General features: G+C 36.8%; 1 protein-coding gene across 1 annotated transcript in view; it reads right to left on the reverse strand.

Annotated features, from left to right (window-relative positions):
* Window positions 1–1,242: 1,242 nt before the first annotated feature.
* Window positions 1,243–19,622, reverse strand: part of Tis11 (Tis11 zinc finger protein) — a 127,712-nt gene continuing 109,332 nt past the window's right edge. The window contains exon 2 of the mRNA XM_085948914.1: window positions 1,243–2,031. Coding sequence (XP_085805040.1) covers window positions 1,390–2,031 — 642 coding nt within the window. The 3' untranslated portion in view covers window positions 1,243–1,389. The remainder of the gene's footprint in view (window positions 2,032–19,622) is intronic.

The following is a 19,622-nucleotide window of genomic DNA, read 5'->3' on the forward strand; positions in this document are numbered from 1 at the left end:
CATCATAAATAACAAAAAGAAAAACAAACATCTAATTAAGTTAATATTTTTAAAAGGCAACTGTTTCTAATGAATAAGGCACTAAAACTGAGGCCCAGCTGGGTGAAAAAAAAATCAGTAAGTTTTTTTGTTTAAATTTAAAAATCATAAATAATTAAATCTAAGTGCGCCGCACAAACGACACAAAAATCGCTTAATTATATAAAATAGTGAATATTAAATAATAAAAAAACGTTCTAATAAAAAAGGAGTAAACATAGATTTTTAAATAATATAAATACCACAAAAATAATTATTCAATATTAAAAGAAGGGTCGCGAATGAGCTATTAACAAAATGAAATTCCATACTGCTAGGTGTATTCGATAAATAATAAGGCAGTCGGAGGTTTTTTTTTTAAACAGTAATAGGCATTATTTTAGTTTTATACAAAGCCGACAATGCTACGCACAGTATGGGTGTTAAAATTAAAACGAGCTGATTTCATGAGTGACAATCGCCACCGAATTTTTGTTTCGTATCAAGTTATAGTTTCTTTAACAAAAAAGACAGTTATTATAATAATATAATCGATTATCTGGAAGTAACATAGTTATACATAATTTTAATGTACTTGTCACAATCAATAATCCGTTAGTTAGTTGTGTTACATAAAACACAATATGTTTTGGGGTTATTTTATTTTGAAATCGCGAAGTATTTACATAATAGTTAACATCGGGTGCTCTCTTTCATAAAACCATCTCGTTTGACTTAAGGCCCGTCCACACTCGGCGGAAGATTTCTTTTTATTAAAATATTATCTATTGACAAGAATAATATCAAAATGTCTTTCATATAACGGCGCAACGTTAGTCGAGGCTACTAAAACCCAGAATTAATTTTTAAATATAAAGATAATAATAAATATATAATATAACATCATATTTTACATAAATATTACAATAATATGGTGAAACGATTTACAAAATTTAGGGTAATTTATTGTATTCTTAGTAGAGGTACAGGCAAACTATAAATCCATGATTTCTTGTACTATTGAACCAATCTACGTATAGATTGTCTTGTCTTGTTTCTAAAATATAGTCGTCGTATTATACAGGCAATCGCAGATTATTTATAGTTCGGGTGTACTTCTATTGATTATTTGTATTCATATTACTGATGCAGAATAATTTACATAATTTATTAACATTCTGCAAAAACCCTGTGGTGAAAATTGACTTCGTTATTCAGTCTATATGCTATGAAAATAAATAAAATTTCGTATATAAATAATGAACCCCGCTGCCCCTTTCCTGCCGAGCCGAAGACCAGGCCTCGTCATCGTGATGAACTTCACTATGCATTGACAATCCCGCCGCCGTCCACCGAGCCAACGACACCGCATCAGGCGACCGTCATATCGCTGAACACGCCTATGATGGAAGAGATCCTGTTGAAGACGGGCAGGCGGGCTTCTTCTGGCGTCGGTGGAGGTGATGTCCTGGGAGAACTGGACGGCGGAGTGTTCAGCTCGAAGAACGATGAGACGGAAGCGGCAGGGCTTCGCGAGTTAGGGGAGCTACCGAAAGATGGGCTCGGTGGGAGGGATGGCCTGGATCTGGCCTCATCGGCATTGTGCACGAAATGACACCTCGGACCGTATGGGCAGAATCCGACTGAATGGAAAGTGCGGCATAGTTCCGTTTTGTACTTCGGATGTCGTTGAAGATTGCGGAGTTCACGCATTCCGTGAGCGAATTGGCACTTGTCTCCGTACTTGCACGCGCCGGCTTCCTCGAAGGGGCGGCACAGTTCTGTCTTGTAGCGAGAGGCGTTCGGCGGAGGCTGTTGCTGGGGCTGAAGAGCTGGAGAGGGCTCGGAGCATGCTCGTTCCAGACGGCGATGCAAGAAACCGGCTCTGTCGAGGGCATCAGCCAGGGCTTGGACCGGTGTGGACCCGTTGTGTGATGGGGCGCCGAGGGAGCGCGCGCGGGCCAGCGCCATGTGATCGGACTGCGGAGGACTCACTCCGCAAACATCTTGGTTCTGTGGACGAAAAAAAAATAAATTAGTTAAATAGTCAGTTAAAAGGCAAAATTGCAACAAGAAATAGCTAGAATAAGACAGTGGAGGATGCCGGATCTTCAGTGACGAATATTGTGTTGTCTAAGAAGTTTAAAGACAGGTACTATCTGTAATTGGATAATGTTTCAGTGGTTAGACTAGTTGCTTAGGTAAATTGGGTTCGATCATAACGATCCAAATGTGAATCAGACAGTGCGCGTTGACGGGTTCGATTCAATAATTAATAGTACAACATAATTATTTCTTTCTAAACAGAATTCGGACGAATCGTTGGTGTGGGAGACATCGGGACATTGAGGACAGAAAGAATCTGATCTCAGCACGTGATTTTAATGACGAGAAAGTGCGATTAAGATTATGACACATCGCATCTCTCATAATTTTATTGATGTAATAAAACTGAAGGACATTAAAAAGTTAATCACCATAATATAAAGCGAACGCAGAAGACAATTAAAATTGTAGCTTTGTGGAGATGTAGATGTGTGAAGAGATGGAAGTCAAGTCACTAAGTAAGCGGTGGCCGTATTTAAAATTACTATCAGTAAACGACTCCAGTTTAACGAGGTTCAATTACAAGAGAGAAAAATAACACGACATTGTCGCCTCGCTCAATTGGCTAGTCGTGCGTGAACGTGTGTACGAGTCGAGTACCTACCATAAACGAATCGAAATATTATAATTAAGAACGATGACTGCTGCAAAATCCATTAAACTCATCGGCGTTGTTTGTTTACATTTATTTATTTATCCTCTTCATCATCCTCTTTCGACGTCATACTTCTCATACAGTCTCCCACTGTAATCTGTGCGACCCTGAATACGACGATGACGCCGTCCTAGTAAAAAACTGAATCGAGAGCATTGCATTAATCCTACCTATTCGTCTCGTATTTTTGTGAAAAAGCCCACCTGTCCTTGTCTAGATTTCCCCCTGATTAGCGACGGGAAAAACATTCAGAGTGTCGACAGCTTTTACACACCTAGGGGTGCACGTTGCAAAAAGAGTTCGCTATCCGAAAGAAAATGGCTGGAGCAACACTCACTACCCATTCACTGCGTCTAACGCAACTGGTGCGTTACCCATCAGGTGGCCATTAGTTATAATTAGCATGTTATTTAAATATTGAGACACTCCCATGACGGAGAGAGGAGCATGACGCAGAATGTCTTGAGACACACGGTTGTACTCGGTTAAAACGAAGTCATGTTTTAGCGTCGTTATGTTATGGTTATTGTTTTGCCAAGAAAATAATTTATTAGTACTTAAACTAATTTTTTTATAATATTAAAAAGTTTTGACATTCGTATCGCTACGATCCGACATGATAAGTATTGATACCTTTTCATGTGATATGACGGCCCTAGCCAATTTTCTAGGTGGATCACGCATGACTTCAATGTTCATAGGTTTACATGATAACAGGATTAGAAGCATATTGCATATATTATGTATTACTGGTGTAGTATTTCATTAAATATATTTTTACCATTATATTTTATTAAACTAATAAATTAATTTAGCTAATTTGTAACATGTGTGGTCTGACCAGTTCTTATTTACAAAAAACACAATCATTTTTTTTAAATCCTCAAATTAATATCAGACAAAGTCAACAAGATTGACCTCCGAGTTGACACCAGCCATTTATAAAAAAAATAAATAAAAACAACAGAACGAAAACTAACATGACATCAGCCACGAGTGCTTTCCCTTCCGTGTAGCTCGGAAATCGCGGAAAAATAGTATCACTTAAACTTATGTGACAATACGCTTTCTAAATCGACAGTTTTGGGAATCTGCCAAGAAGACGATTGGGCAATTATTGTCGTGCATTTGGAAACTCGGCTTGACAATGGACTATGTCACGAGGGATAAGTATTGTATACCTACATGATTTACTTAGGCGTGAATAAACAATTGGCATAAGAGGAACTTTAATTACAACTTACGTGGCACTAAGCCGGTTCGCACATTTAAACTTATCTCAACTGTAACAAGTCGAATATGTCGAAGTGATTTTGTTGGTATTTACAAAACAGGTGAAACTAAATGTACAGCCGCAAACCGTATTGCGTCCAGTTTTGATTTATGACTATATTCCAGACAAGACTGGGCTAAAAAAAACTGCTTCGATGTTATTTTATCAACTTGGCCGCGCACCAACACAGCCACAAGACGTTGCGTTTTGACCCTCTCGAAGCCATGTATGTGTAGACCTCATCGACTGTCTCTCACACTTCCAGCGCATGAGGTATGTGCGGAGTATATGGGTAGAACGCGAACAGCGTAAGCCAGCTTTAACGGGAACAGCAAATGATCACCCCCTATACTTTATTATCATCATCTAATTATCATTACGAATTAATTATGAAATTGTGTCAGGTATTGTGTATAATTAGAGAAGGCCGTATGAGCTTTATGTACTCGATGGCAATTCCACAACGTTTTCCACATTCTACAAACTCAGTATCGTCATACCTGTATAAGATAATGCGAGTCCCCAGTGTGAAACCGCTTTTAAAATGGTAATTGATACCAACAACAGACTATTTCTATGTTGCAAGTATTTATCTCACCTTGGTAACGAATAATGATATCCTTATAAAAAATAATCTAGAACCGCCCAGTCACGTTATTGGGCGTAAAAACAGTCAATATATCGAATGTCGATATCATAATAAATTCGGTGTAACAACACGGTATTCAATCATTTCGTTTATCGTTTGTGTCCATCTCTACCGAACTACAAATCATAGTATTGATTTCATTGATTGTGTAGGTATACTAATTATTCAAACGATTTGAGACATTACCTGATGAGTCTTATAAGATAAAGACTTCAAATTAATTATCGAAATGTACTTAATAAAATATGTTTTTGTTTGATTGGAAAGTTTTTGCGATAGCTAGGTTTAATTGGTAGACAGAATCTTTGCGAAAGTATACGAATAAAAGATTAATTATATGTGAATGTATACCATCCATTATCTATGTATTATCTATTTTTAATCCTGGTAGGTAGTAGACAGCAGTACTTGGCAGTTTCAGCATACAAAATGAAGGCCAGATTTATATACGCGCCTAATGAATTTCTTTGTTCGAAAGTCAAGATCAATCACTGAAGTTTAAACTGACACATCCGTCCCCTAAAATTAGTTATGCAGAAAGCAGCCACTCCACGATTTGGACAACAATGAGTTATCCAAATGTTTTTTCTACGTTCTGCAGAAGTCATACAAAAATGTTTTAACCATTCATAGTCTCAAGTCTAGGTTGAGATCTCTATACCTAAGAGTCTCATTTTTAGTTACTCTCAATTTTTGATTCACTAACTTTGGGTGGTTTCATATTGGTCCGTCTCTAATTTACATCGGGACACACGTTTGGTTGTTGCAATTAAGGACCCATTGCATAAAAAGTCACGAATCGCTATAAGCTGTTTAGCCGTGTATCGGTTGTTAAACAAATGGCGAAAAAAATTAAAATGCGGGAAAACATGAGCATGGACTAGTGACAGTTGACATCTGTCATTTACAACATTTCAATGTTGACAACCGAATGATTCTGCGAAAAAAATATGCACAAATGTAGACGTAATACGTTTTCAACCTAAAGCATACGCAAAACTACTGGGTGTTTTAACCAGAATTTAAAAGTTATTAATAGTGACAACTAACGTTTACTACTAAACGTTTAATGAAGTTTAATCAAGTGCAAGTAACAAAGTAACAAAAAAATTTTAGTGATCCGGGCGTCAGTTAGTAATGACACTAAAATTGATACCTTGATTTAAAACACAAAAGCCAAGCATTTTTCACGTAAAAACTACTAGTTAATTTCGTCGTAGTTAGTAGTTGGTAAAGCGTATTGGCATTTCAAAAGAAGATTTTTCTAGTGGGTATAAACATAATATACATAATAAACATATATATCTGAGGTGTTTTCAAATTATGTATGTAGACAGTTATTGTATTTTTTTCTATGCATGTTATATTTACGTTATTTTGATTAGTCAAAAGTTGACATTCTATGCGTCTACCACTAATAAATTCATGTTTGGTTTCAGTGTTTTCGATAGTTGATTTTGGTTTGGTGTGATTACCAAAAGGATATCAAAAATACTGTGAAAGCTTGAAGAGATATTTACTTCCATTAAGTATGCGATCAAACAATAGTCGGTTATAAGAGGCTGGCGGAGTATGGCCATTGTCGTGTAGGCTTATTTATCAAGATTAAAGAGAAAGGGAGATATTAGCGACAGTAGAAATTCGGTGAAATTGATGGCTGGCGAAGACAGTGGCGAAGCGAGCGTGCGATACTTGCCAAACTGTCTCTTTAACTTTTCACCTCGGATTCAGCAGAGCCTGTAGTTGGTTTATACTCCAGCGGAGCGCAAACTTAGGGGTCTCAAAAATCATACGAAAAAAAATCCTTATCGCATCACCTAAGCCGACTCGCATATCAGAACTCGTCTCGACTAAAAACGTGTCGAATACGTCGATGTGACGTCATCGTTATTTAACGAAACAACATAACACACGTTGCCAAATGGAGCTTCGCAGATTGATCGAATGCAACTGTTTCGACTGAAAAAAATATCTGGCTGTTGCATTCGACATGTTGCATTCGACATGTTGCATCCTTCTCGGGCTCTTGAGTCGGAGGGTCGAAGTCACAAAGAAACACCTACGAATTGGTCATTCATTGAAATATCAATACGTTTCGAAGGCTACGCGCGATTGTCGCTAGATAGATGTGCGAAGTTGTGTAATGCAACACTGGCCAGCCGGTCTCGGAAGTTTCGATTTATGGCTGTCAGGCACACGAGGCGAGTTGTGATGTGCGAGCCGGCTAACGGAGGACAGCTACTATAAGGGCAATGTTAGGGCAAGAAAACATTTTTCTCTAGCATCTGCTACCAGGAACAGTTCAGCGGAGCTGCACTCATTCTAATCATGGAGATTCTTAAGCCACGAAATGCGGCGTCGTCCTTTATGCGTACCATTGATCGGGGAGAGTGGTAGTTACTGTATGTTTATAGTTTTGATAATACGCAGAATTTCTCTGTTCTTTCCCATTCGATCGAGGATGCCAACATTCGTTACCATGTCAATCCAAGGAATTTTGAGGATGCGTCTAAGGTATCGACGAAGTTTCACTGTATTTTATTATTTTATATTCAGGGGGGGGGGGTTAGGCGAGTTCGAATCTCATGTCGTTTATTCAATTAATGAACTCTCCACACAGTTTTTACAGATTAGATATAAACATACCATAATATTAACATGAATTTCAATAGTTTTGACAGAAAATTATTCAGCGAGAGAAAGCAATGCATTATTATTGATAGGAGTACAGTTTACAATAGTAACAGTAGCAGCAATCACATTGAATGTACAAGGTTAAATTGTTCAACTGCACTACCGAAGGAGATGGCGGACGGCGTCAAGAGGCTGTGGGTGACCGACTGGAGAGGGATAGTTGTGAAGTCGAGCATGGACCTGAATGATGAGACGTCCGATTTCTGTAACTTTTAACCTTGTATGCAATAAAATATAAATGGTCGGAAGCATGGGGTCATCAAAGTCAAAAGTCGAAAATTTCCCCCTCAAAAACCCGGTCGATATTTAAAAAAAATCTAGAAACAAGGACACTGACAATGTTACAGTAACCAAATGTTTTGCTTCCCTGTTTCGCCGACCCAATGGAGCGCTTTGTCACCTCGAGTCTCGACTTCTGTTTGATCTTGCCGTCCTGCTCACTTTCTCCGCGAATATTACCTCTTCTCTCTTTTTGCCGACGTCTGTTGCTATGGCAACGTTATGACATAACATTATTTTTAAGTTTCCCAAAGTGCCGAAATATACAATTCTATTAAATTACTGTGAAAGTAAAAATGCTTAATATTTTCAAGTCTAATCAAGATAGACAAAAGCTATATTATATAGCAGGTTATATAATTATGCTATTTGGATATCTGAGGTTGGAGCAGGTCATCTTCAACCGTAATTAAATGGCAAGTAAATAAACCTGTAACCATCGCAAAATAAAGACACGTTTTTATAAAACGTGCATTTAAACCAAGTCCAATTATTTTGGCATATGGAAAGGATGTACAATACAGCAAGCATGTCCAATGCGTCGATCGAGGGATAGATTTTGGTCAATCGCACTATATGAAAAATTGAACCTTGGAAATCCAAAAAGCGTGTACGTTCAGTTTTAATATAGTTTGATTTCATTGATATTTTGGAGGTAATACATTAACCTTTTTATTTTTATTTCTTAAGCCAGTCAGATTCGTTTTGCGCCGCGCTGTAGACTGAGGCGTAGTTCGTCTTGCAATCGCACAGTAGGCTCACTGAGTATCCAAAAGAAGGCCAAAATCATTTTCATGACGAATGGCAAATTGGGTATTTCTTTCTGGTGATGAAAGATGACGCGTTTTTGTTTTAATGTCTTAGCTAAATATAATACGTTTATTTAAGTTGAAGATTGACAACGAGACAGTAGTAGATGGATCACACCCAGTTTTGATAAAAGACCGCGGTATACTCAAAGTTGGGACATTCCTGTCATATATCATGCACGGAACACCTTCAGAAAGAAAATATGAAGCCAGCAATTTGAATTCGTTGTAATTTGAGCAATATCACCAACAATTTTTTGCATTCAATTTCAACGGGATAAAAACGTCAGAAAGGAGGGAAAAGATAGTAGCCGATGAAGAGGACAACTGATCAACCTAATTAAGGTATCAATCGAACCAATTAACATTGACTAACGAAGTATTGTGACAATTTCGATTGTCTTATTCTTATTATACAGGAAATTTAAACGTTCCCATAAATCGAGACCCAGTTGAACAATAGAAGAGTAAAATTAGCGTAATTAGTAAAAGACGACTTTAAGAAAAAGTGAAGCTAATTCAAAATCCTAAGCAGAACTGAAAACAATAACTGTTTTTTTTCACTAGGAAGTATTTAATGAATTACTGCATTTAATCGACATTTGTTCCGGTCATCCGATTAATTGCGAAGAACTGAATTTATACATTTCAATAATTAACAAAATTCGCCGTCACTTTCGTCAAAATCCGTTCTAGATGTTTTAATTACTGTATTTTACAACGACCAATTGTTTTTGTTGTCATTTGAATTAAAACTATTACGGAAAAATACTTTACTGATGATCATAACCTGGATGATTTTCCCGTCGAGCAGCAACGTTCTCCGCGGCTAGGTTAGGTTACATCCCTCTCGCGATTCGATTCAGAAGCACGCAAGAAAACTCGTGGCACGCTGGACTGTCTACCTGGAGTAAGCTCTTTCTCGTTTCTCTAAATAGCACAAATTTATCTCGATTATCATCCTGCATGAGTCCAACGTTGCCTTTATTAATAATCTCCACTACTAAACCTTCATTAGATCGCGGTGCTCATAAATCTCACCCAAAGATACTTTAGCAGACATTTACAGGAGCACATTAATCGGTCATGGATTGTTATGCACCGACTGACTTATTGACATTGCTAAAAAGCTACGTTTCAATAGTCGGGGGCTAACTCTGAAACAGTGACCAGATTTTATACGAGGCTCGATTCCCATGGAAATACCCACAGAACCAATTTAGTAAATATCTTAAAATGGCAATGCTTTTAATAGTATAATTGATAGTCTGGTCGAAGGTACAAATCTGATAAATTCCGGAGAATTCTTTCGTATGACAAGCCTACACAAGGTTGAGAATCTTCAGTATAACATATATAACTTTAAGATTATTGTTCTTGCTTGTCTATGCGATATGAAAGTCATAAATTAGAGGCATATTTAGTTGTAAGTACAGTGATGGGAAAGCAGGATGACATCGCCACTCCCCCTCTGGTGAATGTAAATAGTAGACCATAAGACACGGGCTGGCGGTTTGTGTAAGCAGCCGAGCCGAGTAATCACATCTCTAAATAAACGTGCATCGGAATAATTACGATCCCTATGATAAATTCTACGCTGCAGGCCAGGGCTATTTAAACCTGTGCTAAGGTGTTCGTAGCTATATATACTTCTTGTAAATATCTTCCCTACAATCCTGTCTTCTATATATTTTATCTAATCTTATCTTGATGCCTACCGACGATTTTTTTAAAACCCTATTAAGTTATTTTTAAACTAAGGTCCATGGTCCGGTCCGGATTCAAAAAAAACATATAGGTACAGACGCGGGATTTAAATTTTCGCTCACTGTTTTAGGGGCGAATTCACTGCTACGACTCAAGCGCTCTTCTATAATGGTTTTGTAAAAAAATGTATATAGATCTAATAAATAGTTGATGATTTCATTTAAAAATTGAAAATTGTTAAATATCTTATTTATTAGTTATAGGTAGATTTGGTCTTTAGTTTTAATTTCATTGATACTCGTTTTAAGTACAATCCTAAATGAATATGCCATCCAAAATCATAAAAAGATGAAAGGAAACTACATATTTTAGAAAGCTATTGAGAAGGGTCTTAAAAAACTTGAAATATAATTAATTAATATGGGCGTGGAAAATATGTATAGATCTCCGTGATCACATAATATTATGCATGCGAAACATGGACCTGAAGGTCAGGAACAGGAAGAAATGACCAGAAACTTACGACACTACAGTGATATAGAAAGCTTTGTCGGGTTTAACGCGTAAAGACAAAAAAACTAAACATCTAGAAAAGTAGGTAGCTGATTTAATATAATAAGTATACTAAATAATTTAAATGAAAATGCGAATGACACATAGGTCGAAGAAGAGACGATCGACAAACAAAAAATCAGGACATCTAGTGGTACACAAGACCTAGAAAACTTCAGAAAGCAGTGGATTAAAGACGCAGTGGTCACCGGATCAACAAATGCGTGGCAAATTTGTAAATCAAGGACCGATAGGAAATTAAATAACTAATAGAGTAGTAGACCATTCATCCAGCAGTGAATTAAACCAAGCTGTTATGCACTTAAATTATTATATGGTACCTAAAAGTGTAGATATGTACGAAAATACAATATTTAATATTATACCATAATCTGTCACTCTAATAAATTGAAATGAATTTTAGGGTATTTGAATGAGAAAAATGAAGATCTCTGGCTGAAAGTACAGTACGGCGACCCCAGGATGTAGGGTGCGGCACGAGCGAGATGACTGGTGAAAGGGCGTAGTGAAAAAAATAATAACTCAAAAATTCGAGAGGCGGGGTAAACGTTCCGGCATATTGTTTTTGTTTGAGTAAAGGCAATAATAAATAAGACTTCAATTATTTATTGTAATAATTATTGTAGGTAAGTGGATGCATTCACCGAGGACGGATTACCTAGGAAAAAAGAAAGCCATTTGAAATGTTATTGGAAAAAGTTCTGGTGTGCGCAGGTACGAACAACGATAATTATTTTTGTGATTTTATTATACTTAGGCAATCAATAAAATATTAATCGCGTTGTGTATTTTATATAGACCAAGCGACATCATCTCGATCACATAAATCAGTTTTAGATTTTTTCTGATGATGATTAAGTAGGTACTCGTCACTCTTTGAATCAAGCAAAATTAACCTTTCAATTAACTAGTCTTTCCTTACATATTGGATTTATCCGAGAATGACATAAAACTATTAAATACTGAATTAACACTATCTAACTAAACATATACATAATCAAAATGTAATAATGTACAAGTGCATACAATAAATTACCATCATAAACAGTTATGTATATATATCATTCAATTATGTATCAACATCAAACTTAGTAGTTGAACATCTATAAATAGTATTAAATGCATAAATAACCACAGGTTTCTAAGCATGCGAAATGGCAATGAGCTGGAGATATCGCTCGGCGAGTGGACAACCGTTGGACTGTCATACATCAGTACCCAAGAGGCCCTTAACGACTACAGGGATGCTCTAAAAACCCGCTGAATAGACGAAGTCATAAAGTTCGGTGGTTGTACGTGGCAACGAAGAACTGCGGAACGATAACATTAAACCTTGTTATAGTTCATTCCCATTTTTTTTATATTCCTTGTATACAACGGTTGAATCGCAACAATGAGAAACAAATTAGACAATCGATGTACGTATTATCGTAAATTAAAATCGTATTAAAAAACAATGCAAAATGTCTACTTATATGATTGATAGTATATCAGTCGATAGCTACTGTATTATCGATAAGTCGCGCCCTATTGAATCATGTGGCTTATCACCGACAACGGCTGACTAATTATCTCCGGATCAGAAATACGAATGAATTTCTAGAATTAGTGATACATTACCGAGAAATATAACATTAGAGAATATACCGTACAAACCATAACGTAATACAGAGATGGGACATTTTGGCACCATCATTCCAACGCCCTATGGCCTATATAATTATTGATAGTTTTTTTTCAATATCGTTGAAATCTATCATCGCACAACCATGCTGAACATTGGGCCGTATTATATTATTGTTTCAGTCGTGTAATATTGGAATGTGAAAGCACAATGGTAAGAGTTGATATAACATCGTTTACCTATGCAATCAATATGTTATATTTTAATTATATACGAAATCATCTTCTGTTTAACACTACAACCTGCCATAATGTCCAATGACAGTAGTCCAGTTGTAGAGATGAAACAATCACATCCAGGCATTGAGAAAATAAAATAAATGTGTTCTGACCTCACCGGGAATCCGATGAGAAACCGGTGCCTTTCGCATTATACTACGAGGACTACGGTATTCAAAAGTACCATTCAAATTTAGCGTCGCCAAGGTGACCGTCGTCCAGATGGCGGCACCAAAGCATACTGGTCCCGACAATACAAATTGATGTTTCCCGCATTTGGTGCCGTCTTTTATACCCCCTATGCTGGGCCAACAGAATCTCCTACCAACGCCTCTGCTGCCCTCTATCTTCTTCTGCATTATGAAGTACGTAGCATGTCTGCGCTTGACTTTACCTATAAGTTCTCTTGGTTTATTGGCTTGTGTTAAAACCTCATCATAGGTAGAGCGATCACCACAGGAAATTTTTGTGGGAGTGCGATACGACCATATTGAAAATTTGCTGAACTTCTTCTACAAAATCATGAGAAAACAAATATCATTTGATAACCTTAAGATGTTATTTAATGCTCCCATAGAAATCCACTACTTATATCAAGAACAATACCCATTACTTATTGTGTTATTATATACCATTTACAAAAACAGGCTTACTATACCGGGAACTATCAATCACTGAAAGCCTCACCCATCGTCTACCGTTCCCACACAAAGTCATAGAAAACGACTTAATAAATTAAGGGTGAATATGGGTAGGGTGGGCTTACCAATCACAGTGCGCAGTGACGTGCGACAAAATCAGGGGGGTTTCGGTATCACGGGGGGTGCCCAAGTGGCGCCCAGCGGCGGATGCGAACATCTGATTGGCGGAGCGAAACAGAAAGGGAGTCGAACGAGCTACGTTGCTAGGTTTTGTTCAACAAGTAGGTACGGTACGGTGATGATGTGTACGCACGCAATTCGGTGTGGTATACGATCTACCTACTCGCGTGGTGAATTTAACGCAAGGAATTCGGGTTTTCAACAGGTATCTTGTGGGATTTATAAAATAACTATTACTGTCAATATTGTATATAGTAGGTAACTACTTACCAGCCGAATGTAGACTTGCTAGTGACGATTGCCAGTTATTAATTAGCTTCAAATGCAATGCGGTAACCTGGCAAGCAGTAAATGAAGATTTTTTAATTGCATATTTCGTTCAAATCAATTTATTACCATTTATTTTAATATGAAACAATCATAAATAACCCGCAATTCATTATGCATTGAGAATTCCTTTGTGATGAACTTTGTTATCTTCACCCGCATCTGTCAAAATCCGCAAACAATTTTAGATAAGTACTCAGAAAAATATTCACGCAATGTGTCATAGGTACCTATACATTATTACAACTTACCTATTTGATTTTAGAGTAGGTTTTGGTAGGTAGATTTTGACAGCTGTTTCGACCCTCGGAAATTAGTCACAAAATTAAGATAAAAAATACTTATGTTTTTTGCAATATTAATCACGGGATTCTGCTCAACCTTCTGATCTGGAAATCCCTGGATTGAAACTTTTCGAATCCCTGGATTAGGTTTAATAAAGATTTTTGACAAAGAAGACGTGTATTTGGTATCTGAACGAGTGCAATTTTTAAAAGGCTGTCGATTATTAATAAAAATATTGAAATCGGAAACAAATAAGTGCCATAAATATATATTAGTATCTCATACAAGGACAGCGGGGTTCGGATATGTACATACCTATACCTAATTACAAAACTAAATCCATCAAGGAAGATTCCATTTTTTCCAGGCAACCCGCCATAATTAATGTTTTGTGTAATCCCGGGATTGGAAAATTATTGATTCTTCAATTTAAAATCCTGTAACTCTCTGTACTTATACTCTGCTATACATACGATATAATAAAAGTAGCGTATGTTTTCGAAGAAAATGAATAAGTATGTATAATAAAAATATGACATTCAAAATGCATTTAAATGCAACACAATTTGTCGAGATGCACCAAATAAACAAACAGCGGAAAAATCCCACGGAATTAAGTCTCCTCTCGACGGACGGGCAGACGCGTTGGTGACAAAATATTTGTTTTACTTGACGCGAGGTGCATTTGTAAATTAAATGAATAAAAAAAACTGCGACAGAGTCTGCGGACTCGCGAATTAGTGTTTAGTTTAAAGTTTAATTTAAGCGGCCAGACTTCAGATAATACATAAAGCAAGACATGCTATGCGAACATGAATAATAATCATCGAATTGTGATAATAAAAATCGACGCCAAAGAAACAAGAGCTGTTTGGAGCCTCACTGTATTCATGGTTCGGTTCCAGTGGATAAATCGATTGGGGTTCAGCTCCGTCAAATTAAAAATCGGAATTTCGGTTCAGTTCAGGGGTGCATGTAGTGTAGTGTAATGGTCGGTAGCAGGGGACGGGACGTATATAGGTACGTTCCAGAAAGAGCGGTGGAATCTATAGTTCCGCAGATCTGCGCTAATAATCAATAGACATTAGGTAAAGCCATGTGTTAACCTCAATAAAGAATGTACGAAAAAATATATAAATTCTTTTCAATAAACGAGAAATTAACGAACGTGTCCCATGTAAAATAACAAAAAAAAAAGATTGCGAAGTTCCCCTCCTGTATTATTTCTATAATTAATAATTAATGAAGTCATCCAAATGGTCAAAGACGTGATAGAGATCGCTAAGCAGATAAAATGGCAATGGGCTGGAAGTTAGCTCGGCGAGTGGACAACCGCTGGACAATGTCGTCATACAGTGGTACCCAAAGGACCTAAACGTCTACAGGGACGCCTTAAAATATGCTGGATGTACGTAGCAGCGAATAAGTAAGGATCGAGAAGGGTGGAGGGAAACCTTCATTCACCAGTGGACCTCGGCTGATGATGATGACATAATGGAACCTCTATATTTTAAGGACATCCGGTTAGGAGATATCATTCGTAATCAAGGACACCAGGTTCTCAAGGTGTCCGGGTTTGGTTCCTCGGTTGCATTTCTAGCTCTGCAGAAGTGCAAAAAATAATAACAAATGCAATTTACACGCAGCGCAGTGACTTATTGAAATAAGCATTTTGTTTTGTTTTTGAGATAATAAAATGTTAATATCACCATTCCCAGACGGGCAGCACGAAGAAAACAGTGCCTGAATAATTCAACGACAATCAATAATGCATCATTAGACAAGATCGTATTTTACGGTCGGAATACGCCGGCCGTAGTCTCTCCACTGCGAATGGAATATACGGTCGGGTTTATCTGGTCGGTATCGACCCTGTTTTGCGGCTATTATAATAATACTGGGACAACAGTTTGGATTACCACATGAGCTTTTCATTATACAAAATTTTGGTTGAATTGACAATATTAGCCCGGTTGCACATACAAACTCGTTTCGACTGCAACACATCGAATTTTTCGATATGATTTAATTGTTATTAACAAAACACATTTAACTTAATATACTGCCGATTACCCATCGCTCGTTATTGACAATCTTGACAATTTCGAGCAGTTCCATTTTACTATACTAATGACGATTCTTCTCCTTTTGTCCATGACCTCAGCTGAACGAATTACCGACTCAAATGCGGGTGGGTGAATATTTATAAAATATATACCTATATATTATCTCGTAAAAAAAAAACATTGTCAAGAGCCATATATGCTGCAAGACTAGAGAGAGAGAGAGAGCTCGGTATAGTGATACATGGACGATAGTTATGCAGTCGGCAATAGACCCAAAAGTCCTTAATGATAAGGTCAAGAGACCTTGTGTGTGATACGTACGCTTTTAACAAGTCAACTCTATTATCGACAATACGTACCTATATATTATATTTTAGAACGTATTATGATAAATACAGGTTACGTAGTCACGTGAAAATACATCATAAGAATGCCAACTCAATTACGTGAAATAATTCATTATAAAGTGATATTTGCAACTATCAACATAAAAACCAGACCTTATCTTAATTGAGGCAATATCACCTGAGTTTGTTTCTTATCTCATTTTCTTTATAACACACGTACACGAGATGTTTGGATTTGAGCACAATGCGCTGGAGCAATTGTCGAGGTTTGCATGCTCGACTCTCGAGGATCTATTTCTGGTGTATCAAATCATTATACCGTTTTTGCTTAAAAATGGTTCATTATTGCCCCAGATAGCGAAAGCAACACAATTTTCCACAGCTTGTAAGATCTCGTTGAAATTAATTTATATGTCTAGCCTCCAGTGGGTCTATTCTATACTTATCGAACACTAAATTGATAAATAGTATCAAACTTAGGGTAGGTTTGTATCAAAATATTAGCACATATTGTAACAATTACACGAAGCCGGTTTTTATTGTTGCAATAAGTGCGATATTTTAACAGCAGCAAGATAGGTGCTGTTAAAATATAGCACTTATTGCAACAATAAAAACCGGCTTCGTGTAATTGTTACAATAAGTGCTAATATTTTGATACAAACCTACCCTAAGTTTGATAATATTTTTCACTTTATCACTTTAGCGGTCGATAAGCATAGAATAGACCCACAGGTGGGCGGATTTTTCAATAACAGGCAGTAAAAGGCTTTGCGTATCGCTAAATATCGAGAAGGGTATATATGGGTTACGGTCTCATAGCTGCCCGAAGTCGCGATTCTCAGTCGTGGAAAGCACTATTTGGCTTATCGTCTATAAGCCAAACAAGGTTGTGGCTTAAGGCTATACCTCAGTTGAGGCATGGTCTAAAAAGATCGTGGCTAGGCGATGCGCGGATTGCGGGTCGCGGGTGCAAATGACGCATGCCTAACGAAATATAATTTGTCATACAAATCCAACATGTGTCCATTTAATGTTGTTTATTGTTCTATTCTTTTCTATTATATCTAAAGTTCGGCGGAAATACGTGGCAGCGAACGACACAGGACCGAGAGAGTTGGAGAAAGCTTGGGGAGGCCTTCATCCAGCAGTGGATTGACCCCGGCTGATGATGATAATTGTTCTATTAGTAACACTAATAATAATATTCATTGACATGTTTTTTTCTTCACGTTTTTAGTCATCTTTACACGATTTAAGAATTAATACCCCCGTCGCCATCACGAAACAAATTGACGTGTTCCCGGCTCGACGTTTGCTCTCCGAATGCCAGCGAGTCCAAAATTTCGTCGCGCCTATAGTTGAAAATTATTTGCCGTTTCACTAATGTATCGTCTTAACGGCATGAATTGAACGCTGGCGTTACGTGTTTTTGTTACTCAAACCGGTTTTGTTCAGGTTTTTACACCCCCCTTATTCTTCGAGCAGTATTATCTCAGAAAACCAAGCAGATCTACCAAGAAACGAATGAATTTTAGAATAATGTGTTATTTACTTCAACGCAAGTGTCGGATTAATTTACGCATCGACAAAATCCTGCTATACCAAAACTAATAACAACAAGTGATTTTGGTCGCCATCTGCAAAAGAGACAATCAATGTAAGAATTGACGTTTACGTCATATATATAACATAAAGCAAGAAGTTTAATTGTATTTACTCACTACGAGAATCCGGATTTCGAGTTTGCCAAGACTGCGTGATGAAAGTGCCCAACCGGTCTTTTAGTAATAGTTTTACCAACATGACCAAAGTATTATGTTACTTGAAACAAAGAGACCACTGTGCGTCGCCGGAATTTTCAGTCAGAACGAAAGTTGGATATTTTCTTCACTTGCTCTTATTGAATGAAGCAATGTTATTCATCTTTCGACTAATGGACATATGTTTTCTTTTGACATGGCTCAGCAATTGAATGTTCAATTAGAGTAATTAGGAAATCGTCTTTTAAAAGTCTTTGTTTATACGTCAAAATCACACTTATTAACCTGATACAAACAGTTGGGATTTGTCTGTATTTGATTCGAAGTCACACACTGCAGCATAATTTTAAAGTCATAGTGTTAGGTGAAGTTTAGTTGTCTCTCCAACGATATTTTCTGATGACTGGCGAAACTGGGAGACAAAATCGCAGACATTCGACCTCTGGATCGGTATAAACGAGCATTAAGTTGATACAAAATCAATAATTATTCGCGGTCACGCCTCATGCAAGTATATTGCTGATGCATAGCTATTGGTGTTGCCAATTTGGAGAGCAATAACAGTGTTGAACCAAATCGATTCGGATGTTGATATATAGTAAGTACACTTACGCGAGGTGGTCGTTGTTTTATAAATTCTTAATAGTTCATTCGGTGTACATTGTATCCATCTACTTTATATTTTTTGTATTTACTCTATATCCGTGGTCAAGAGGAGAAGTGGTATATGTCACAAGTGTTATTTTGCAGGAGAATTATTTTAAACTTAAAATTGAATATCAAATCAGATATGGGTAACGGATAACGGGTAGGTATAAGCAATTTTTTTTCATACTTCACTCATTTTCGGATTTTTGATGACATATACCACTTCTCCTGCTTGCCACGGATATATACTGTTTTAATACTATTTCTGTTTGTAAATGTCATGTTGTGGAAGTCTTAAATTCATATTATAGATAAGTAAATAAATAGATTTAAAACTTTGAATTTCAATTTGAATTGCTTTACCAACTCTATAATCTGATATAGAAACAAAGCAGTTTTAACGAAAAAAAGCAATATAAAATAATAGATTAATAGACAAATATAGAATAATAGATTATTACTGGGTGGCAATGATCATAATATACAATACTAGTAATTACCTATCGATGTGAAACAATAATTTTATTATATATATTTTACACAATAAAAGGTGCATTCACACTAAAGCAATATATGAATTCGTATTTCTCGGTCATTGATTGCTGTGACTGATAATATAAAGGAAAAGCGAGTTCAAAGCATCATTCGTAATAGCAATAATAATATGCAAGGAAATACTGATTACTGTTCTGTCATAATA

Source organism: Rhyacophila brunnea, unplaced genomic scaffold (genome assembly GCF_057557595.1).
Source record: "Rhyacophila brunnea isolate RB1 unplaced genomic scaffold, BYU_Rbru_1.0 scaffold_21, whole genome shotgun sequence".
Lineage (NCBI taxonomy): Eukaryota > Metazoa > Arthropoda > Insecta > Trichoptera > Rhyacophilidae > Rhyacophila > Rhyacophila brunnea.